General features: G+C 33.9%; 1 protein-coding gene across 1 annotated transcript in view; it reads right to left on the bottom strand.

Annotated features, from left to right (window-relative positions):
• Positions 1 to 26,495, bottom strand: part of LOC124365043 (vacuolar protein sorting-associated protein 13D-like) — a 189,889-nt gene that overhangs the window by 21,004 nt on the left and 142,390 nt on the right. Inside the window, 10 exon segments of the mRNA XM_046820942.1 lie at positions 1,571 to 1,777; positions 4,324 to 4,422; positions 4,425 to 4,634; positions 5,883 to 6,002; positions 7,637 to 7,803; positions 11,210 to 11,390; positions 12,492 to 12,684; positions 18,601 to 18,800; positions 22,398 to 22,542; positions 24,481 to 24,659. Coding sequence (XP_046676898.1) covers positions 1,571 to 1,777; positions 4,324 to 4,422; positions 4,425 to 4,634; positions 5,883 to 6,002; positions 7,637 to 7,803; positions 11,210 to 11,390; positions 12,492 to 12,684; positions 18,601 to 18,800; positions 22,398 to 22,542; positions 24,481 to 24,659 — 1,701 coding nt within the window.

The following is a 26,495-nucleotide window of genomic DNA, read 5'->3' as shown; positions in this document are numbered from 1 at the left end:
TTGAACGTTTTGGAGGATGTCAATATAGAAGAACTTAAAAAGTTTTTGGGTTTGTGCATGTTGATGGGTAATGTAAACTTACCGTCAATAAAGCACTATTGGTCCAAAGATAGCCTATACGAACATCCTACTTTTGGGCGGACAATGTCCTATAACCGATTTGAGTGCATTTTAAGATGCTTACGGTTTTATGATTCAGGACACTGACAACACAAGCAACAGAATGCATAAAAATATGGTCCTCTTTAGAGGAAGACTGTCGTTTCGGCAGTATATAAAAAAAATAAAGCAACAAAATATGGGATAACACTTTTACGAGCTGACTACATGAGAAGGATACATTATAAATATTATAATTTATGAAGGAAAGGGGGACTCTGATGGACACAGATAAAGGCCACTCCTTTGAAGTGGTCAAAAAAGTTAATGAAGGACTACATTGGCAAAGGCCACATACTTTTTCTTGACAACTTTTACAATAGCGTCGAGTTAGCAGAGTATCTCATGAACAACAAGACCAACATGGGTGGTACTTTGAGGTCAACTAGAGCTGGTAATCCGGAGGTTGTGGTTCAAACAAAGTTTGAGAAAAGGGGAGTCTATCAGTCGCCAAAAAGGGAGATGTTACAGTTATGAAGTGGCGTGACAAAAGAAATTTGTTAAACTATTTCAACATGGAATGGCCCTGAGAATTAAAATACTATCATAATAAGATATGCATGTTTGATTGAAACTTACCCTAAAACCTACAGTAACTGAGCAAATAAATAATGGCTCATATATGGGACGCTTGGTCTATGTTAAGATTTTGATGCTATAGACCGAGCGTCCCACATATGCGCCGCCGTAAAAAATTACGAAAATCAGCAATATATCAAATAAGAACAGTACAGACGTACATTTTAGGTTATTTTGTTAAATTATAGGTCAATTCGACAATATTTTATCCTTGGTCTGTGGTTAGTCTCACACCAATTATTCGCGGTCTGTGTAGAACAACTACATTTTGTAACGTTTGGTCTGTCACGGTGACCCGAGTGGCGCAAATATGCGCCGCCTGGTAGCGAACGTGTTAAACCCAAGAAAAATTTATAAAAATGTAAAAATGAACCAAACAAATTAGATACATCTATTAAATTATATTTGTGATAAAAAAAATGCAAGAGTATTTATAACTTTTATAATATAGTAAACACCACATATGACGTCAAAATGCTTTGTTGGATGAGAAAAATGTAGTTTACAACAAAAATCCTCATTATACCCTAGGCTATAAAACATCATAATGAGCTCAGCATTATTTATATCCAGTAAGATTTTATGCATAGTCACTATCACTCGTTTACGTTTCACTCCACTATCTATGTAAACTGATTATAGAAAATACTATACATTTCACTCATAAAGATGTTGTATAATCTAATATCAATAAAGAGCTGATTTTCACAACAACTGCTCCATGTTTAGAAGAAATGCAATTTAGAAAATGCATACAAAATTCATTGAGCATAACAAGAGAGAGATATTACACGTGAAGCAGAACTTCACACTATACTCTAGTAACACAAACCTGGCAGAATATCAGCTTGAGGGAGCCGAAGTAGTAGCGTTTGGCATGTGCTGATGTAGCCTCTGCCAGGATACGTTGAGTTTCAAAGTCACTCTCATCAGCTGTTTCTGGCTCTTCATGCGCTTTGAATCCGACGAAAGCAAACAGTTTCAATAACAGACGCTCCTCCACATTCAGTGATATGTTTTTCGTTCGTACAATCAAGTGCTGCACACACAATCAAGAATTTGTTAATATTAAATTACTTGCTTAACTAAATTTGTTTGGACCATTAAGATGGTTAACTATGTCAAAATGTTGCCACAATTCGTTCTATATACTTTAGCTCTCAAGAGATGCAATATTGGAAGCATATTATGCTCGTTAAAGATGTATTTTGTTAGCATAGAAGTTTTGGACTCCAAAAAGATGTCACTTCTGAGAAATTACATTACTTGTAATGGAAATCTTACATCAAACTTCTGAAACAATGTGAAAATTAAAAAAATTTGAATAGCCAAAATGAGATTATTTCTATTAATGTGGGTCCACAAATGCGTTCTTTCAGAATTACAGATACATAAAAATAGAATTTTAGCTATAGCAGTAAATCTACATGACAAAAATATTTAGCACTTATTATTATTTAGAGTATTCTAAACGCAAAATTTGGTTATACCTATACAAATAGACTGTGATTATTCTCTGGAGGTGATTATGGAGATTGTTATTAACTTAAACTGGCAAAACACTATGTAAATATTCAAAATAATCTACTTATTGTAACAACTGTAAAATTCTATTTATCCACCGTCCTGTAGTTCACACTTGGTAATCCTTTTAGAAAAAGTAACATTTTCCTGAAAAACGCAATACCCAATCATTTAGGCAACATAGTTTTTCTTTCTGTTCGTGGTGGACACAACGTTTAGGTAGGCGTGGAAAAAAATCATCATATTTGGCTGACTTCAGGTGTTAACAATTAATAGTGAGTCACGTAAACAACTATGGACGTCGGCTGTCAGCCGGTGCAACCAGTTGCACTTTTGTATTTTCGTATCAATTCAATTGAATCTAGTAATGGTAAGTCAATTTCACAGTTAATGTGCTCAGCACAGGTTTATGATGGAAGGACGACTCTTAAACAACTGACGTCTCGCCACTGCCTTCTGAGATAGGCAAGTAGTGTCTAGAGAGGCTGGCAGTGGTAGTACGATACAGGGCTGTAATCAACCGGAATGAATGTGCCCTCGACCTTGACGCCATATTGTTGTGATGCGTAGACTACACACTGTAAACGGATAGTTAAAATAATTGTTCTTATAGATCCACATATAACGAGGACCACCTGAAGATTATATTTGAATGTGTTTTATATATATATCCAATAATCTGGCATATTTGATGATTCGAGCATGCCTCAAGTCCTGACCGTGCGGGATTAATAGAAGTTTACTGTATTTGCGACCAGTGAAGAAAAATAAAATATCTGAAATTTCAATGTTCAATGACAAACCATTATTATCAAAATTTAACAAAGTTAAAAGCCATTTCTCACAGAGTGGTTATATATTGAACAATACAATGACTTATATGCCGACTTGGACATCTGCAGTTCTGAGGACTTGCAGACTTGTTTATACGAGAAAAAGTTTCATTTTTACCTCCAGAATACAATACTCTCAAGAGGTTTCAAGTATGAGCATTCGATTTTGGGTTTTAAAAATATTTTCTTCCTGTTAAATTCATAGCTATTTAGGATAATTTCCTTGAGGACCTGACAAATAAATAATCTGTTTTCTTAATTAAGCCCAAATAACGATTTTTTGGATAACAAAATGTAAGAAATAAGTAAAAGAGATATTCAAAAACACACAAATTTTGTAAACTTTAATTAAATACTTCTTAAATTAGTATTCAATTGAAAATACATAATTTATGATTAAATATAGCCGCAAAGGAATGAAAATATCACTCTCTAAAGGTATGACTCAATAACATACTGTAGAAATTTCAAATTTTTTCTACAGCTCTTTTTATTTGGACCTGATTATAAAGGTTTCCAAATTTCCTACTTTAAAATGCCTGTAATTTCACATAAGGTGGGAAAAAAATTGGTTATACTTTTTCTGAATTCAGGAAAATTATTTTAGAAGACTATTTATTTAACATAAATAAATATTTTCTAAGCCCAAACTCTATTGCACCACCTACAATAATTCCGGAAAACCCTTTGTATAAAATTTCAGGTTGCAATAAGTGGAATGTTCCAGGGGTTTGCACTAACTAGCATGTAAAACCCTTGAATTCAAATTTAATTTTAGCGTTTGACTTATTTATCTACTGATTACTAAATATATCAATAAAAATTCATATTAGTACACAACCACATCATAATGATAAAACATTATTCACTTGTTTAACTAACCTTGGCTTAATACGTCAATGTTAATAGTATCTTTTTACTTTGTTCCATTCTTTACTTCAACTTAAGTTAAGAACATATATCCATCAGGACAGCAGGGACTACTTGACCTTTTTGTATCAATACTGACAATGCCAGAGTTACAGACAGTGATACAGGATGTTTTGCTCATAGATCAATATTATGTTTTTGTTTACTAAACCAACAATATTTTTTTTTTAATAATATAGCCTACCATAATATCAGAAAATTCCTGAATGTACTTGTTGAAAAGCCTTACAGTGTTATATTTTTTCTTTCTCATCATAGACTAATTAGGTTCATAATTGAATGGAATAGTTCACAGCACCTTGACAATCTCCACATTGGAAGTGTTCCGGTGAGGCACACGCTCGGCAGAGATCTGTATGGCAGGCCTCGCTACCTCCTCAGGATCTGTGGAGCGAGAGTGGTGGGCGGCGTCACGTACAACACGACAGGACACTGAGCCTCAAATAATTGATTGTCGATCTGCAGATCCTCCACGTGGAGACTCAACATTTCCATCTCCGCTGTCCACATCACATTCAGGTGCATCCGGGAGAGTCTAGCGTACACCAGCTCCTCTGGGGGACTGCGGGACACCAGGCTCACCCCGATACAAGGCAACTCCACTGTTAACTGAAGCAGAAAATCAAGTCAGTCAGTTAACTCGACGTTTATATCACATCATTGTACTGAATACTAATATGACTGATTGATAAATCACACCAGTCACAGTACAGTCGAAGGCAAGTTTAGACGGAGGTTAAGTTGACTGAGTACAATATTGAGAATATACACTATTCATAATATTGCTTATTTATTTTGGATTTTAATTTATGTTTGTTGAAATTAGATTCCAATGTTTCAACCACAGAGCCTTTCAAAAGCAAAGCTAAAGACTTGTTTGAGGTGTCTGATGAGGGCAGCTTTGCTGTTTAAAGGCCTCACAAAATAAAAAAATTATAAATATTGGTTTGTTTTTACTCTAAATTATGTAATATACACTTAAATTACAGATAAAAATGTTAGTAAATGAAATAAAATCATAGCAATAGAAAAAATCTTAAATAGCATAATGATAAAAAATTAATAAAAAAATAATTTAAAGCAATGAAATGTATATGAATAAAAACAATTACTTATAAATAAATTACAATAAAACTATACTAAATTAAAAATACACTAAATAATGGAAATTAAAATGAAATAGAGTGAATTAAATAAATATATATATATATATAAATATATAAATATAAATATATATATATATATATATATATATATATAAAGTCAAACAAGAAATTGATACAATATTGTGTAGAATGACATATTATTGTTAGTTATACATTTCATTGTATTGAATGGAATATTGTTGTATATCTGATAATTGTATACTTTTTTATAATTTACATTTCATGTTTGTTTTGTAAAAATACTTTATTATTGTTTGTAAATTGAGGGGAAATAAATTTAAGAAATTTAAAATTCATTGAAAGAAAATTAATTAATTTACACAGTATTAGAGAAAAATATTTTTTAGCCAAATACAAGAAATAAGTAAAAAAATTTATTAGATTATTAGATTATTAGATACATCGCTCACATATTTGGTTCACCAAAATACTAGTGTTAATATCTTATACCCAGTATAATGTTAATTTAATAATACTATATATTTAACACTACAAAGTTAAATACCTCATATAAAGTTTTCTTCCTTACAGTGTTTTTTTTTTTTTTTTTTTTTTTTTTTTTTTTTTTTTTTTTTTTTTTTTTTGCCAAAAGATCAGCCTTTTTAGTGTAAAAATCCAACATTTAAGGTTCCAGAAAAAACAAATAAAATCAATACAAAAAGAAATATAATACACAAAACTAAATAAACACCTGCACTTCCTTATTGTCCCTAGGAGCCAGTATGGTTGAGTCGTCTGTGAGAACTGGAGGAGGTCTCAAGTTGGTTGCAACATTCATCCAATCACTTTCCTCCACCACTGCCACTATCCGCTACAACAGGTCATATCTCAGACAGTGAACTATGCAAGTAAACTGTTTTTCTGAAAGTTCTCTTTTTAAATATAGGAAAGAACTGTCTAAAATGGTAGGAACACTTATTTTCCTTTATCTAGTGAGACAAACGACCGCTTGAAATAGTTTTCGCTGCTGCTGAAAGATCACATAGGAATACTGTCTACATAATAATGTGGCGTTCACATGAAATCACTGCAGCGTGTCAAGTTAGCTGACCAAGACTGTCACAAGACACCACGTTCAAGGGTTGATTTAAACCACCTAAGGCCAATGTCTAATAGACAACAAGACTGGTAATATTTTATTAGTATCTGGTGCCTTGTGAATTGATTCATGAGCTCATATGAATTATAGTAATATCTGTAACTTGTGTAAGTCAAATATCCATTACACACCAGAAACATCTGAAGAGGTTACGGATTTCCATGTACATTTTAATCATGTATTCTCTTTACTACTTTATCTGTATGAATGATTAGTAAAAAAACTATATAATTAAGAATCAATTGTATGTATTCATATAGTTGTAATGGTTTTAAAATGTTAGTATATCATAGTAGGCAATGTGTTTGGAATACTTACTACGTGACAGATTTGAGGAATAACAAATTTTATTTACTGGAATTATAATTTAAACAAGTTTGTCTTGTACTTTGAGTACAGCTAGTCACATTATATAATATTTGATAAATACATGCATAATGTATGGTATGTGTGTGTGTGTGTATCTGCTTAAATATGAATAAAATCTATTGTAAGTAAATCCCACCATAAATGTTCAATATATTATGTGTTACAGTAGTTTTCTTTCTTTCCTTATACAGTGTGTGTATATATATATATATATATATATATATATATATATATATATATATATATATATATATATATATATTGTGTGTGTATATATATATACAATATAAAAACGGCTTTATAAATTATATGTATATATAAAGACAAATTCTGTAACACATAATATATTAAACATTCATGGTAGGATTTACCTACAATAGATTTTCTTCATATTTAAGCAGTTTTATTTTATCATAAATAAAATAACATTGCCTATAAAACTTGCATCTGCTTAGATTAAAAAATTTTCTTTTCTTTTTTTTGCTACAGAAACTTCAAATGATTTATTTTTTACTCAAAGCAAATATTGAGTCTAAAATATATAAGAAATACTCTTAAAACAGTTTGAACATGTTTCATAGGTCACACAAGTAATTATTAATTATTTCTTTGCATATCAACAAAAAGTATTTGGCAAACTATTTTGCTCAAAACAAAACAAAATATAAAAATGTCCGAAAACTGTTTTAAAGCACAAAACCGTAAATGAATCTGTTATATTTTGAAATTAACAAAAAAAATTACACAAGAAATAACAATTATTTAAAAAATCTTCGTATATTTTTAAAATTACAAATTCATAATATAACTTTGTGTTTTACTTAATTAAGCGATTACAGAGGATTATGGCAGTAGAATTCAGAATGCTACAAAATGTATTTTTCAATTTTACAGATAATACTGGATATATTATACAGAGTACAAATTTTAAAGAGCAAGCAAGTTTTGAAGAGGTGAGCAGGCAAGTGATGACTTACAGAGTCATTGACATCAGTGACTTGCAGGACGCGGGTGGGGCCATCGGTGAGCACCTTGACTGTGAGAAAGCCTGAGCCAGGCCGCAGTCTCTGACGGTTGACTAGCTGCTCCAGCGGTACACTGCGCTCTTGCGTCAGACAGCTGGGACCCAGCACCACTTCACTCCCTGCACATATTAGATTCAGTGATGTAAAATATTACACGTTCCAAACCCGACATCAAGAATTTCAAGTGTGATCTTGAGGTAAAACTAATACCCCTTCAGAACACGTGTCTGAAAACACAATCTCTGAAAGCTATAGCTACAGTTGATTGTTAGTACTAAAGTTGGAGAAATGTAGTACTTTACCATTGGCCTGTCTTCATCAACAAAATTAGCATTTTCAAAAGTTATTTTCCAGTTCTATCTGTCTACTAACACCCCTTACTAATGCACTACACAACAGGGAGAAGGGGAGGGGGTTGAATGATCCCTTACTGCTGCCCACTCCACATAATCTCACATTTTTCATTATTGCAATTTTTTACTATTTGTTTCTTATTTGTATTTTTAATAGCATCTTAGAGTAATTAAATCTTAGTACTGATGTGTATGCTGAAATTTTAAAGTTGAGATTTGCAAACTTATCAATCTATAACATCAATACTTAACCATGGAATCGAGTTTGAGTGCAATGTGCTACATGAGTGAAAGAAATAATGCAAAACACAGTGCAGCACAAATGAAAAAGCTAATGTGATCCGGAACAAATAACCGCAGCACAACAAGGACAGAGCTTGATATGGTACAAAAGACTGAGTTAAAAACAAACATGCAACTTGATTTAGCACAAAAGGTTGAAAAAGACATGTTATAAGGCACAATCACACTTCAAGTAGACCCAAAAGTTAAGTAATAAATAATTGTTAGTTCTAAAATTGAGTATGTTTTTCATTTGTTGTTAAAGAATAAAAAGTCATCATGACACAAACAAGGATGTTAACTCACAAAAAACAATAATAATATCTAGGTGGAATTGAGGAACCAACACTTTGTGATATGTTTCCAGTTCTGGATCATTTTCAAGAACTAGTGAAACTGAGAACCGACTTTAGGAACCAACACATCACTAATTTAATTATACAAGTAACTTCTCTTTACTACTAAGACATATTGTACAACGGTTAGGTAGAATCCAATGCACAGAAGTGGAATTACTCAGAGTTGACAACCAGAGAATAGAAAACTAAAATCTCCTTGCTCAAACAATTCTAAAACTGCAAACGGACATTTCAATCCCAATTATACACTATTTAAATTTTTTCAATTATGTTGAGCTTCAGAATAAACTATTTAAAAAAAACAATATTAATACGCCTGACTTCCTTTCGGATAATAAATCACACTAATACCAACAATGAAAAAATAAAATATTACTACAAAATCATGATTCCAATTCCAAACAATTTACAATAAACACACTTTAAAATATGAGAAACTACATAAAATACAAAAAAGTTTATAATATGTATCAATATATAAAACTCGTACACACACAATATAATATACAGGTGAAACAAGTTAAATAAAACCAGGATACAAAACCATGCAAATACAACACAGCAAGGAAAAGTTACATACACATTTGCCACGCAACACCACGTTTTATTCCTGTGAACACATACCAGCCCTATATGTGAGAGATTTAAAATTCTGTTAAACTATTATATTATTTGCCCCTTTTGTCCTCACTTAATAAACATTTCTAAAGTTTAAAGTTCATTTTTACTCATCTAAAAAAGTAGATGAATAAAGAGACTTCATTCAGTTTTAGTTTTAAAAATACACACTTTAAAAATTTGTAATAGTGTTCAAGAAATAAACAAAGTTGAATTTCTTAGAAGTAATTTTTATTTGATGAGTTACAAAAGTGGGGGTTCTAGTTGAAAGCTAAGTTGCCCCCGTATCTATAAATGGGCAAAACGAAAAATTCTAAAGAAACTTTGATTAGCCAGATGATCAGCCCCCCAATTTATATGTAATTAAATAAAAATACGATATAATGTTAGCTACATAAAATAGTTAGGATGTGTTAATTAATAAGATTAAAAAGCGTTAAGTATAGTAAGAATTCTGTAATTCTCCAGAGAAGAACATTATTTTACAATCACTCAGCTGACCATTCCACAATCACAGAATTACCTGTAGCCTAACCTAAGTACACATCTGATAATTGCATCGACCAACACTCGATATGTGGTAAGCGTTTCATCAAAGAATATTCCCTTCTGGAGAGACCCGTTATAGAAAGTTCTAGTGTCAGATCGTTTTATCACTGACTGTGAGACAGTATGTCTTTAGAACTGGAAGATTTGGAGCAATCAAGATTTAAAACTCTTTTCCAAGTACTGAGGATGCACACTGTGTTTGAGTATTCCAACAAACCTAGTGTTTAATGACCCCAATAATAACATGGAAGCAGGTCAATTCTGATTTGGAAAAATTAGGTTTTAGTTTCGTTAAAAACCAAAGTTAGAAAAATAAATATTGAAACAGAAGATTTGAGAATAGTTTCCATCACATGAACTTTTTGTGTTTTGACGTAATAGCAATATAAAAATTGCATAGAAAAATATCTGGATTATTTTGGTAATGTCAGCGGTATAAGCATTAAAACAATACTGGTCTGAAGTCCTTCTTACTTCCCAGATAAAACTTAACCAAATTGTTTTCATTATTGTTTTCCTTATCAACAACAAAAATTCATAATTGGGTTTTAAAAAACAGAAGAATGCTTTTGAGTGAAATCCACACCAAATGTTCAATACTAAATATTTAAATCTAATCAATGTTTAAGGAATGAACAAAACCTTACTGAATGTATTGTGTGTGTAAAATTAACAAAATACATTAAATATATAAGTTGGACAGATTAAAAATAGGATTAATACAAAGCAATATAAAAGTACGAGAGCTATCCAGAAAGTAACAGACGTTTTGACATGGCACGGCAATAGGCAAGAAAGCATCCCTAGCGCTCTCCCCCACAGACGCACATGTTAATGAAACACCCTTAAACTACCAGGAAAATATTTGTCAAATAGTAGGTGAGGCAGTTGAGTCTTCGAATGTTACAACTAGGAATAAAAAATTCTTAAGAGCAACTGACTTTGTTGGATATCATAAAACACGGGGAACCCTCACAGGTTAGGTGTAATAAATATATGGTTTCCACGTTTGCTAATAAGAGCTCATTCTTTATATGATTTTATCTAGTATTAAATCTGATTTCATTCTTATAAGATCAAAATAGATTTTGACACTAACAATATTATTTCCAATGACTGTCCTAAAATTAGACAAAACAGTATAAGAATACTTTCTTGTTAATGAGTCAAATTGGAAAAACAATAAATCATACGACTACAATAAAAAGGGAAGGAAAATTACTTTGTTGTTTATATAAAAATGTTGCACTTAGAAATTGACAATGTTGCTTAACATTCGATTCTGATGCTTTGTGAGCCAACAGAGCAATGAACAACTACTGAACATTTACACAACAAGCACATAGACTGACTGAGTTACAGACCTTGTCGGAGACCGAAGAAGCCATCTTTGGCCTGAACGCACATGTTGTTGTGGACACAGCATAGTCGGCCATCATCTGTAAAGCGCCAAGTCTGCGTTGACTTGCGCCGCTTGTCCGGCCGGCGCAGCAGCAAGTTAACACAGTGAGATGGCTGTGGGGCGGGTCCTGATATATCAAGCACCTTCAACCAGAAATTACAATAGTTAGTATATAAAGGATATGTATTTCACTTATCCTATGTTCACTCATCATTTTGTAATTTTTTGGCTTTGGTTGATTGGCAAACTAAGGATAAGATCATGAAATCTTCATTTTGGGGTAACAAAACCTATACAATTAATAGTACATCCTAATCAAGCACTGATAATTTCAATTAAGAGTAAAATATCTTCAGTAGTTCAGGCTTTGATTCCAGTAAAAAGTCGTGATGGTAAGATATATTATTTTCCAATCTCAATTCCAAATCTTAAAAAAAAATTCTCAAAATTCAATACCATTTATAAATCTAAATTCGATTTAAATAAAATCATTACAAAACCAATATTGACCATTATTAAACATTGGAAGTCCTATAACACAAAAAGTAATCCAATAACACCACTCTGTTTTAAAGGGATCAGCAAAGGTTTAGGAAAATGGATATATTTTAAGAACTAACTTGTAATCTACTCCGCATTCTACTTTTATTTGATATATCGTAAAATGCGCTACCACAATTTATGCCATTAATATGAAAAGATGGATATAGTTTTGCATTACTTATAATATGTATTTTAAACATAAAATTTTTGAAAGAAATTCCAAACTATTCCTACTCACGTTAAACATTATCAATATAAACATACATATACTCTTATAGAGGACATATTTATACAACTATACAATATAATAGGTGAACACTAGAAATCATCTGTTTGTTTATTATAGAACAGTTTTATTCTGTGAATAGATGTGTGGCAATGCATAAACATAGATATAGGAAATTCAAACTGCAAAATTAATCTTATTTATAAGATGACAACATTCTGTTATCGTGGTTGTCTATATACAGTTCTCTTCAAACTAAAAACGACAAGAAAGTTTTAGAACCTTCATGCTTGGATTGCTTTCAGTATTTGAAGTAGTTTGAGCATCCTGACCAATGTCATTCCAGGATTCAAGTAATTAGAAAGATTTTGATGCAAGGAATATCCCTCAAATTCGTAGGCTCATCCAAAACTAATCTTTACCTTGCCAGTTTCCCTCTCATGTTCTCTACTCTGTCTGGATGAATCTTACTCACCAATATCTTGTCAGGTGAAGCACGGGGAGGGCTGGAACCCTCGTGCTGAAGCTGGCCCTCTCCTGTCATTCTCCACAGCTGACTGCGAGCCCCGAACTGTTTGCGGGCCAGCACCACCTGGGTACAGCCATCAGGCACCTCCAGAACCAGCTGTTGGCACTCCACGTCCAATGGATCCACTGAGTCACCCACACTGCACAGAGACATATTATATTATTGTTTATTGACTGCGAGCCCAGAACTGTTTGCGGGCCAGTACCATCTGGGTACAGCCATCAGGCACCTCCAGAACCAGCTGTTGGCACTCCCACGTCCAATGGATCCACTGAGTCACCCACACTGCACAGAGACATATTATATTATTGTTTATTGACTGCGAGCCCAGAACTGTTTGCGGGCCAGTACCATCTGGGTACAGCCATCAGGCACCTCCAGAACCAGCTGTTGGCACTCCACGTCCAATGGATCCACTGAGTCACCCACACTGCACACAGACATATTATATTATTGTTTATTGACTGCGAGCCCAGAACTGTTTGCGGGCCAGCACCACCTGGGTACAGCCATCAGGCACCTCCAGAACCAGCTGTTGGCACTCCACGTCCAATGGATCCACTGAGTCACCCACACTGCACACAGACATATTATATTATTGTTTATTGACTGCGAGCCCAGAACTGTTTGCGGGCCAGTACCATCTGGGTACAGCCATCAGGCACCTCCAGAACCAGCTGTTGGCACTCCACGTCCAATGGATCCACTGAGTCACCCACACTGCACAGAGACATATTATATTATTGTTTATTGACTGCGAGCCCAGAACTGTTTGCGGGCCCAGTACCATCTGGGTACAGCCATCAGGCACCTCCAGAACCAGCTGTTGGCACTCCACGTCCAATGGATCCACTGAGTCACCCACACTGCACACAGACATATTATATTATTGTTTATTGACTGCGAGCCCAGAACTGTTTGCGGGCCAGCACCACCTGGGTACAGCCATCAGGCACCTCCAGAACCAGCTGTTGGCACTCCACGTCCAATGGATCCATTGAGTCACCCACACTGCACACAGACATATTATATTATTGTTTATTGACTGCGAGCCCAGAACTGTTTGCGGGCCAGCACCACCTGGGTACAGCCATCAGGCATCTCCAGAACCAGCTGTTGGCACTCCACGTCCAATGGATCCACTGACTCACCCACACTGCACACAGACATATTATATTATTGTTTATTGACTGCGAGTCCAGAACTGTTTGCGGGCCAGCACCACCTGGGTACAGCCATCAGGCACCTCCAGAACCAGCTGTTGGCACTCCACGTCCAATGGATCCACTGACTCACCCACACTGCACAGGGACATATTATATTATTGTTTATTGACTGCGAGCCCAGAACTGTTTGCGGGCCAGCACCACCTGGGTACAGCCATCAGGCACCTCCAGAACCAGCTGTTGGCACTCCACGTCCAATGGATCCACTGAGTCACCCACACTGCACACAGACATATTATATTATTGTTTATTGACTGCGAGCCCAGAACTGTTTGCGGGCCAGCACCATCTGGGTACAGCCATCAGGCACCTCCAGAACCAGCTGTTGGTACTCCACGTCCAATGGATCCACTGAGTCACCCACACTGCACAGAGACATATTATATTATTGTTTATTGACTGCGAGCCCAGAACTGTTTGCGGGCCAGTACCATCTGGGTACAGCCATCAAGCACCTCCAGAACCAGCTGTTGGCATTCCACGTTCAATGGATCCACTGGGTCACAGTGAAGTTCATAACCCAAAAAAGAAACAAACCATCAGAATAACCAATCATTAAAGTTTGTTGTACGAAACTACAGAGTTGAGACTCCTCCATAATTTTTTCGTTATACACAATTACTTTATGTTATCTTAGAATAGAGTCCTCAATAAGTTTAGTTATTATACATTAGCTATTTAGGTAATTGCGACTGAAATTCTTCTACAAGCACAGCACTAATAGGCCTGGTTGAGTTTGTAATTGATCAGGATGAAGAGGGTAACATTTCTAAAGCAATCCTTCTTGACTATGGCTAAGCTTTTGACTGTCTTAAAAGCAAATATCTTATAAAAAAAAGTAAAATTACTCTGAATTTTGGGAACAGCAAAAGAATAGTTCACAACAAAAAGAAACCAAACTGTAGAAATGAAGCACAACCACATTAGAAAGACAGAGCAATATAAGTCAAAATCTAATATTTGGTAGTAAGATCACCAAAGGAGTGCCCCAAGGATGTGTGTTTGGACCTGTGCTCTTTCATTAATGCTTTACTCACGGTACACAAAAGAGTACAACAATACAGTTATATCTGCTTATGATACAGTGCTGCTGCTGCTGTACAAGAAGGATTCAGAACAATTTAAAATAACTTCTTATACAACTCTTAATATGGCCATTCATTACTGCCACTGAAATTACCTGGTTCTAAATTAAGGTAAAACAAAACAACTAATCCTTTAAAGGTAACGAGGTAACAGTGATGGAATACCAGATCTGACATAAATAAGCTCCACTAAATATCTGAGTGTAACAGCTGATGATGGCTTAAGTTAGACTCTACGATATTAATTCCCTCTGCAGCAAGATTAGTCCTGCCACGAGCCATACCAACAACTCAATACTCAACTTGTCCAATAGAGCAAATGTCTTGTTATGCCGTTCTATGACTTTTTAGAAAACAGCGATTTAATAAACACCAAGCTGAAGTAATAAGCTACTTAAAGAAAATTTCCAAAATAGAAATAAAAATTCTAGACCAAGCCATTTCGAAAAATAGTAAACACTCCTTGAATGTAAAACAAACAAACACATAAAAATACTCCATCAAATGCGCAATCAATTCAAAATAATATTGACAGGCTAGCACACTTTCTAGATTGCACTTCCCTAGACATAGCAATTTTTACTGAAAATTTATTTATTTATTTCCATGCTAAATTACAGACAAGTTATCCAATTACATTGTAGCATATACTATAAATTATTAAATTTAAGCTAGTTAGTAAATATACAAATAATCAATACTCAATCATGCAAGTCTAAATACTAATAACTGTAACTAGTAATAAATACGTTATACAATTTATTCTCATCTGAAATAACCTTAGATAAAATATTGAAAGCTGAACATATTAATTTAAATATAACATATTTTACGAGACTACGAGACATACATAATACATTTTACTAAGTTAATTTGACTAAAATGGCATAAAAGAAGAATTAATACATTACATAAGGCTACCTGGATACATTCTCAGAGCAAGTTTCAGCAGATGGAACCACAGACAATGAGGAGTAGCAATAATTGTCAAACACAATCTATTGACAGTAGTATCTATTCATCTATTCACAATCTATTCATCTTAAAAGTTGAGAGTTACATTCACATCAAGGCACTAACAGCAATGAGGTCAAGTGTACAGCTTCGTGATTATAACACATACATGTTTCCAACAACTTCCTGTGTGGTCACAAAAAAGCCAAATTACCAGCAAAGATATGGAACAACCAACCAGAGAAGCTAAAACAGACATGCAGGTCACAGTTTCTAAAGCAACTGACAACCTAGCTCCAAGACCATCCATTTTATACACTATAACAATAGTTGTATTGTATTGTAGTCATCAACAATAATTCAGTATTCAATAACTCAATTGTAATTTTGAGTTGAACTTATATGTATCTCTACTGTTCTACACTGTAACTCTATTGCTGATTTAGCAGATTTGAAAGATCTTGTTAATAGAGAATTTGTTGATTTTGACTTTGAAGCAACCACATGAATTTTAGTATACTGAACAAAACGATTCAAAAGTTGCAGGTGTCGTCAGGTAATACCAATTCCCTGTGCCATTACTTCATATGGAGGATGTATAAATTACATGGGATTGGTACTGTTAGTAGCTTATCTTCATTCTTCTCCTCTTCTATCCCCAACTCTCTCACTTATTGTTCCTGTAGCTGGAAACAAGCTCCAGACATACTATTTAGGATGGTGGAGGAGGTTGAAGTTAATATTACTGATTTATTGTCATGTTTAAACAGAAGCTACGTATGAGCTATCTCTGGCTTACACTGAACTAACACTCCCTAATTACTCCTATTGACCAAAGAGTGTAAGCTCAGATCAAATGTGCAACGGATTGGTATAGAATAGAATAGAATATATTTTATTGCGTTGACAATATATATTACATTGTATTGCAATAGTCAATAATACCAATTTTTTTACGGTATTTATCTTAAAAACTAAATCCATTCACTCGACTTTCCATACAGTTGCACGCAGGCACACATTCATACACATACAAAATTCATAATTCGTGGGATCAACCCCCAGGATTGCAACACTGCCGCGAATATCAATCCCAAGTGTGCTCCATAAACTCGCCAACTGAGTAAAAAGCACAAGACACCAGGTAGTGTTTTAATTGGGTTTTAAATTTTTTTGGATTTGTTTCTAAATTTAATGTTTCAGGGAGATTGTTAATGAATTTGATCCCAGCTTGAGAAGGGAGGCGTTCAAATGCTGCTGTTCTATGCTGTCGGGCTCGAAAGCGCCCCCGAGCTCTTGTCTCGTATTTGTGTATATCACTGCCCTGCGTCAATATACACTGAAATCGACAGTAAAATGAAGTCTCTAAAATATACAAGCTGGGTAGAGTTAGCAAGTTGAGCTCCCTGAAGGCACTTCGACATGACTCTCTGTTGTTCAATTTTGCGATGATTCGAACAGCTTTTTTCTGCAGTCTGAATACTCTTTCCAAGTTTGATATGGCACAACTGCCCCACAGAGAAATTCCGTACGACAGGTATGGAAATATTAATCCATAGTAAGCCATCATTAAGACATCAGACGTACAAAACTTTGATAAATTGCGAAGGACAAAAATTCCAGTTGCCAATTTAGCACATACACTTTCAATGTGAACTTTCCAGGTTAACCCTTTATCTAGGTGTATTCCTAGAAATTTAGCAGAATCAGTTTCTTCTAGAACAATGTTATCCATCATTACTGTTGGGGTTTCATAAGTATTCAACCCACGTAAACAGAAGTTGATGTAATTTGTCTTTTCATGATTAGTTTTGAGATTATTTACCAGAAAATTTTGAATGCAGGAGTTAAGATCAATGAAGGTTTGAATCTCCAATGTAGTTAGAGAATCAGCCCGGAAACAGAGAGTCGTGTCATCTGCGTATTGAATGATTTTCCCATATAAGGCTGACGCATGGATATTATTCACATAAATCAAGAAAAGGACAGGACCCAAGATTGATCCCTGTGGGACTCCTTGGTATATTCTAATAGTACTTGATACTGCATTCTGGACCTGAACACATTGACTTCTACTGCTCAAGTATGAGTGGAGCCACTGGTGTGCTGTCCCTCGTACACCACAGCCTTCCAGCTTGTGTAGCAATATACCATGATTAACAGTATCAAACGCTTTTGAGAGATCAAGAAAGACACTGAGCGTTCTTTGGTGTGTCTCAAAGCCCTCCACAATAAAGTCTACAAGTTGGGTGATTGCTCCAAAAGTTGATCTTCCTGGTCTGAAACCAAATTGTAGATCAGACAAAATTTTGTGTTTGTCAAGAAAATTAAGAAGTCGGTCCAGGAACAGTTTTTCAAAAATTTTGCTAAAAACAGGTAAAATTGAAATTGGTCGATAGTTATCCGCTAATTTTGGATCGCCTTTTTTGAAAACAGGTACGACTTTTGCCAATTGGAGTGCGGATGGGAATGTGCCAGTTTCAAAAGAAACATTTATGATTTTTGTCAATGGGCTTAATATGTGCTGATAACATTGTTTTATAAGCCACATTGATATGCCATTTATGTCATTGGAAGTTTTAGCTGAAAAACTTCTTACAATACGTCGCACTTCGTCCTCACACACAGGAGTCAGAACCATAGATGAAGCAAGGGTATGTGTGGTGACTGTATCCAGTGTCATATTGGAATGACAATTGTTAATATCTAGTGTACTAATATTGGTATAATAGTATACTAGATTAATCTATTATAATGTACATTAAAGTCTCAGAAAGGTTAGGAGCGTACCTCTTGAATGTGCCAGTGAAAGCAATGTAGATGAAGTTCTCGTAGGTGAGACCGTTACCCTCTCCTAGTTTATTGATGTCATAGCTGGAACTGACACCTCCTGGAGCCACCACTGTTAGTCTCTGAGGTTTGGTGGGCTCGTCCAGTGCATAGGGCACGGAGGAGTGAGCTCGTACAGACGTCACGCACTGGACCCCTGTCTGGAGTAACAATACAATAAACATCCGTATTTTAAACAACCTTTGTAAATATATTACAGTTCTTGTGGTATAGTGTAATTATATTTGATACATTGCCGATATAAATGCAAAAAAACACACTAAACAAATGTTTTTAAAATATATATATTAAAAAAACGGTTGGTTTTCAAGTTATTTAGGTTTTAATATTTTAAATGGCCGCCATTTTGAAAATACACATAAGATTTTTTTAAATATTTTTTTTACAACTTATGTTCATGTTTATTATATTTTTGCAAAGTTTCAACAAAATTGGAAAACCCGTATTGAAAATAAAATTACTTGTATGTAAAAAACAATGGCCGATCTAAGGTAAACAAAGCTAGATAGGACTATACATTACATGACATTTTTCGTTCAGTTTGACCTCCTGAACAATTTGGTGAAGTTTGGTCCTGTAATTTTGGGACACCCAGTATAAAGTATATAAATGAATATTTGTCTATTTGTCCTTAATAGAAATGTAAAACTATTTGACCGATCATTACGAAAATATGTATGTATATGTATTTTTTCACAGAGGAGGTTTATATGCTATGCCCATTGATGTAACTCGCCATCAGGCGGCACTGTAAAAGATAAGTTTTAAAAGCACCTGCACATTATAAACTGCAATTACGAGATAGTTACGTATACTAGACCACTTTATAATAAAGTACATGTACGTGTACAATAGCTATAAATTACACTTTTGACAGATTTTCTTGATCATGGCAAAAAGGTAAACTCTATATCAGCATTGGAAATATATTGCACTTGAACCAGAAGTGCTCATATACAGCCAAAGCTTACGAAAAGCATGTGAAGCTGCGGGAAACAACTAGTTCAAAATGGAATAACTGCACAGTTTACAATATAACTCAATCAACACAACTAATATAGCTTTGGTTTTATATACCTCAATTTATTACAACTAATTTAATACGAATTAATATATGTGAAAATTTTTGTAATTTGTGCATTGTATACTAAGACCTTAGGTATTACATGATAAGAGGCGCATCCAAAGGTTTCATCGTAATTCCACCCCAGCGCTAAATGTCAGCACTCTACGCATGTTTAATATTCTTTAGTTTATCAACTTTACACTGATACAATTACATTTAATTAATCCTTTAGTTAACCCTTTGCACGCCAACGTACCTATATTACGGCCGTCGGCTACTCAACCGAAAATCGCCAACGGCCGTAATATAGGTACGTCACGTTTTTCGCCTGTAATTTTCTTATAGTTCATCTTATTGCCGCGAAATTTTGACTAATCGATAGTCGATTAGTTGCTTTGCAACCACAAAGTAGTTAATTCCTTTATGGACTGTTTGTTTGGTCGTATTTGAGCTTCGCAGCTGTTGGATTGTTTGGTCGAGAGTGAGGTTACGTTCGTGTTGCTGTGCGTTGTTTATGTTTGTAATTCTCTCATTACTTTTGTTGTTAGGGCATTTTTATTATGCCCCTTTCATTAGATTCATTGGTACTTTGGGATTATACCGACCACACCCAGACATGAATCGTTATTTGACATTTAGCTTCAACTGATTATAGAATAGCGTAGAACAATATTTCGTCGATATAAAACAGGAATTGTCTTATCACAAGCCCCTCCCCATCCTCAGACAGAGGTCAAAGTCGAGCGGTCTAGTAGATAACGTGATTGCAGAGTCTCACCGCCCGTTTGCTTTGTTGTACTTTCGTATTTTACCCCTACATTTCTCCAAACACAAAAATTCAACAAAAACAAACATTACCAAACAAAAACTAAACTCTTTATTGAAAAAAAACACACAAAACTTGTTTTTATTCTTGATCAAACTCCGCCACCCAAAATGCGAGTGCCTCCGGCCGAAGGTGCTTCCGAAGCTCGCGCTGATGTCAACGAAAGAAAAAACATCCCTCGAGATAGTATCTATCAGTAAAATATAATTCTAGAGGGGCTGATCAGAAATATAAATTGAATTGTAATGGAAAGGCAATTATGTACCGTGCAAAAAACTTAAATAATCATGTGATGCCGAGCGGCCTGCCGTAATCGGGATTCTCGAGAAAGATAAGATAACAGCGACCACAATACCTGGAAATGCTTGTTGATTGATGGAATGTTAGTTCTGTTACTCAAATACATCGTTTTATAACGTTCTAAGTTAATTTAAAAAAGTTTAAGCGAATCTGACCTCAGTAACAATTGATAATCTTTGTAAGTTTGTAATTTTGTAATTAAAGAGTTGTTTTTTCGTTCTATAACGTTTGTTTATGATATATCTATAAATTTATATTTTTGTGTTCCTCATACTGGTGTGGTTGGTATAATCCCAAAGTACCGATTTGTATAGTGTCAAATATTGATTTGTGAATATAGTGTAACATTACATACAACGTCCATGCAACTTACAAAAACTGTGCCCGTGTCACATTTAGTGAAAAAAAATCACAACTGGACTTCTATATAAGGCAGGCTTTTGAAATTTTGTAATTCGGTTAAGGGGTAGATATAGATTACTGGGATATAACAGGAAATCAGCTTAAATGTTTTTGGAAACCATTTATTTGTGCTAAAAAACATTTTTTTGAAAATTTAAATTTTTTTTTTCTAAATTTAAATTTTTTTTATAAGTTTAAATTGCATTTATGCAACTACAATTTATTAACTGAACAAGGGAAGTTTATACGCAAAACAATAGTAACGAAATCATCAATATCTGTTAAAAAAATAAGAAAGTTATGATAAATGTTGTGAAAGCTTGCAAAACTGCTGAAAATGCCCTTGGCGTTTCTGGGTAGTACTTTTGGAAAATAGGCTGGCATGCAAAGGGTTAATATTGTTGTTTAAAACAATTAATGATCCACCGCTTGCTTTGAGATTCAGCCTGTTAATCAGGTTTTGAACACAAGAAATGTCAATAAATAGATTTTCAGATTATACAGATTTATGGTGATAGTACAATGAGTGATGGAATAGTACAAAAATGGATTAGACAATTAAATTAAGGGTAAACACAAAACTTACTACAATACACAAAGAGAGGCCTTATGTTTTATATGATGACTTTGTTAGGAAGGTAGATAAGAAAATTAATTAGAACAGAAAATTCACAACACTACTTTCACATGAAGTTCTAACAGTTTTGATTATTACAAGCTAGGTTCCAAGCGTGCTCATAGATGTACACAAAACAAAACGACTTGGTAGTGGTCACCATCCTGTACAATCCAGACCTATCACCTTATAACCCACTTGTTCCTTCCAACAAAACATGAGTTTGATTATAGGTGCTTAGAATGCGATAGTGATGCTGAAAACGGAGTACATATATACCTCTATTAACTAATGTGTCTTTGCAGAAGGTTTAGATGAGCGGGTTGTCATTAAAACTGGTGACTGACTGGTGGCACTATGTTGAAGATTACACAAAATCTTTAATTTAACAAAATTATCTTAAAGAAGTTTTGTTTTTTATTTTAACTTTAAAATAGTATTTACATTAGGAATGTATAATTCAAGCAACAACATTATACATTTTTGGCTATGACTTTAATGAAAGTAAATAAGTAAACAATAAATACCTGGTGGAATGTGACAGGGACTTGTGAGAAGTTGTCTACTCGTATGGGAGCTGGCATGGAGTCAGCATCAGTAAAGACAATGAAGAAAGTGGCTCTCTGCAGCATGATCTCCACCCTTAGGAAATACATTTGTCCGCTGGCATTCCTGCAGAGTATGTAAATGACTATCAGAAACTCAGTTATTTTAATTTATATTTTGCTTAGACAATAAGTAGAGGCGCTAAAACCTACAAGATCTTTTTATGACTTTCAGAATGACAGAATACTTATCTTCCCAGATAGGTAAGGGTGAGGAATTGGTGCCATCTACAACCAAGATCCCATGATATATTCACTGTGTACACTATCTGAGCCATGCCAGATTGAATAAAAGGCTTGCTATGCTCCAGACTTCACCAGTCAAACCAGGGTGGAGACGTGTTACACTCATGTTTAGGCTTACTAAAACCTTTAACTTTACTCACTAAGTGCAACAATAAACCACAGTAGAAAACTAGAACCATAGATTGTTATCCCTTTACCCCAATATCTTGGTTTATTAGCTTTCTGAGGGGTTGCAGCCAAATAGTAAAAATAGCTTAAAACAGTGCTGGCTCTGCCCATAAAATATCTATTCCCTTCCCGCTATTTAGAGGTGGGTGTAACCCAAGGGTCAGTTTTAAACCCAAAATTATTTTAAATTTGTATAGGCTACATGACTTACCCAAGCAGCTCAATGTACAAATGTACATTCTAATTCATGAGCATTTTAATTCTCTTTGTTAATGACACCACAAATTTTATTAAATCTGATAAAAAACCTTGACCTATCTAAAAATTTCATGAAAGCATTTATTTTATTTTTAATTGGCTTACATGTAACAAATTCTCCTTAAATATTCCCAAAACAAACATAGTTAATTTTAACTTTATTATAAATTAGAGAACAACTTGAAATAACTTTTTACCAAGTTGAGTTACTTTGGTCGACAGGATCTGAGACAGGAAAATCACATCAGTCAGTCAAATGAGAAACTAAATTTAACCTGCGACACTATTCATAAAATTTGAGATTTTATGCATTTAACAACAGAAAAAAATATTTATTTTGGTTATTTTAAATGTAATGATATACAGAATTGTTTGCTGGGGTAGGTTGCCATTTATTGAATAGACATTCAAAAGTCAAAAAAGAACAATCCGAATTCTAAGAAATTTAAAATTTAATCAATCATGTAGGACACTCTCTTTAATCTTCAAACTTTGACAGTGAGAATTATTTACACAATGAAACTTTTAACTCAAACTTATAAAAAATTGCAATTCAATCTCTTTATCATCCATCTTAACTACATAACAAGTAATATTCATTCTCTTCCTGTGTTTATACACAAAACAATCTATTTCAATACATCTTTCTCTTACAATAGTCAGTGTTTTTTTAAATAAATTACCTTTATCACGGAGGGGGAGATTCTTACATTACAGACTTTAAAAAAAACTATTAAGGAATCTATGCTTCAAATTTAAATGAATGCTTTTGATAATTTTTTTCCGAATTTACCAAAAAATAATTAAGATGAAAATATCATACTTCACCTATAAGATAGTTTTTTAATTGTTACTTAGTATTTAATGTTTTTATACCTTGATGAGCTTTATAACAGTGTAATGTTCTATTGAGCTAACAAATCGTTTCATTTCTTGACATTTGCAGTTAATAATGTACATTGTGGACATCCATTACTGTAAATGACAATAGTTGTTGCTGTACCCAGGGTAGGTTCTACTCGCAGGTACTAACCAGTCAGAAGTGAGCCCTTCTGGTGGGAGTTATTTCTTTACCAAGGATATATTCATAGCAGTTTTACAAAACACTTCTTTATAGAGAAGATTATGTTAGGATATTCAAGAAATTAAAATAGTCCATAAAGTTCACAAAAAACTGTTAATAGAGGCGGTTCATTCTTGATATATATGATGGATTAAACAAAATAAGTGCTCTTAGAACATGAAAACGACAGCTTAGGGGAGATAATGAAGAAAAGCCAATAAAATAAACTTTTAAAGCTCAAATTGCTACGTACAGTGTGTAATAACATACCGAACATTGATATGGAGGGAATCATTGCTGTCAATTTTAAATCCTCCGGACCAGCGACACTGTTGAACATCACAAAGTCGCAGACACAATAGTTGGTCCTTGTCCAGCCTGGGCCAATGGAATGCTAGGGAACAGTCTGGAACTGCGGACAGATACGTGGCTTGGGCTCCTGGATCACTCTGTGACAGGCACAGAGCAAAAAGATAACACAATTGTAACTATATTGTTTCAATACGTTTAAAATTTATGTAGTTAATCCTTGCCATACCAATCATTGCTTAAGCAACTTTAGCAGACTTATGAATGGTAATTAAATGTTTAAATAACTGTCAGTCAAGCTATAACTGTTAAATTTTTATAGTAAAAGTAACACTGTATCGCTTTAATTCAGTTATCATTAGAAATAGCAGCAATTTGCAATCATAAACTTGATTTTGTATGCTAAAAGAAGAAAGTGTGTAAAAATATCACTTAGAACTCATTTTTAAGCTCTCTTTACTATTAAAACATTTGGTTCTTTTTTTATTCACCTCAAAAACAGAATGATTTTGAAGATTCTTCCAGTAAATGGAAATAATTTAACTAGTTAGTAATAACCCTTTTGGGACAAGGCTTTTTGAATTTAATGTTTTTGTACCGTAGTTGTAATTAATATGCTGAATCGCGGTAGGAAGTAGACTCTTTTGTTAACTAGACGCTGTGCGTGGACATTGTTTGTTGGTTCGAGACAAGTAAATCAGCTGATCGAGATGTCTACGGTGATACGTCCCGAGCCGGTTGGCAAGAGAGAGGGGGAGCAGTGTTGGAGTGTCGACGACAGGGTGCAGACGTCCAGTTGAGAAGCAGTAGTTCTTCCTCTAATCCTCTAGTTTGGGATATAGAGTAATTCTTTTTATCGGGTGTAATTTAAATCAAGTTATTAATTTTCTTTTAGTGCGTATTAGTTTCCTATCAGCCTCCATAGTCTTCAAAGTAGTAAGTCCCGTACCAGCGTTTAGTTAATATCTTTTATTTTTATACTGTTGTGATTAAATTTCTAAAGTTTCCCATATTACAGAGTCTGTGAATTAATTCAATTTCTGAAGTATTGTCAATTAGACTTTGATCGTAAAGTTAATATCAAGTTTTGTGTTATTTTGATTTTGAATATTTTGAGAAGAGAACCTTTTAGTTTATTTTGTTAATTTAAACCATTTTGGAGAAGTATACATTTTTAGTTTCATTTTAATTTTAATTCATTTTTTGAACAGACTCTTAATTAGATTTGACCGATTGTGAGAAGTTTTTGAAGAAAATCTAATCTAAAGTTTGTAAACTTTGTTAAATTTTTGGGTGTGAACTTTAATTCGGAATAAATCAAGTATTTCCGAAAAGTTGTTTTGATTTATAAAGTATTAGTTCCAAAGTAATATAGTATATGTACTATAATAACAGTACATTTTATCCAAAGAGGAATCCATAATATAATAAAAATAATATTTGAAAAGACATATTATTACTAATTCTAGTTTTATAGAATTATATAACTGACTGAGCATCAAATATAAAAAAACTTTAAAAGAACATAATATTTTAGGTTTCTCAAAATTTGAATACTAAGTGACCTTTTTTGAAGTTTCCATTTCTGATTTCCACCAATTCCTCATTAGACGTTCCTTTGAGGATATGATGACCTTATTCTGAAGTGTACACCGATCATACACAAGAATAGCTCTTTTCTATCATGTTGATGTGCAGTGTTATACTGCTATAAATTAGATTATTGCAAAATTATTTAATTTCTCTGACAAACTAACACACACAAAATACAATATTAATAGTAACCCTTTTAGTGCCAAACAAAATTTTCAAAATTTGTACCAGGAATGCTAGGCGTACACATGCATGTTTGTACCAAGATTGCCAGCCACGTTTAGCCAAAATGTACCGTAATTCTTTAAACAATTATAAATACACTATTTTTTAAGATAAATGTATGGGTTTTTTTTTGTTTTAAACTTAAATAGTTGTATTTT

Source organism: Homalodisca vitripennis, chromosome 6, assembly GCF_021130785.1.
Source record: "Homalodisca vitripennis isolate AUS2020 chromosome 6, UT_GWSS_2.1, whole genome shotgun sequence".
Classification (NCBI taxonomy): Eukaryota; Metazoa; Arthropoda; class Insecta; order Hemiptera; family Cicadellidae; genus Homalodisca; species Homalodisca vitripennis.
The sequence above is the reverse complement of the archived record's forward strand: the minus strand, read 5'-3'. Positions and strand labels throughout refer to the sequence as shown.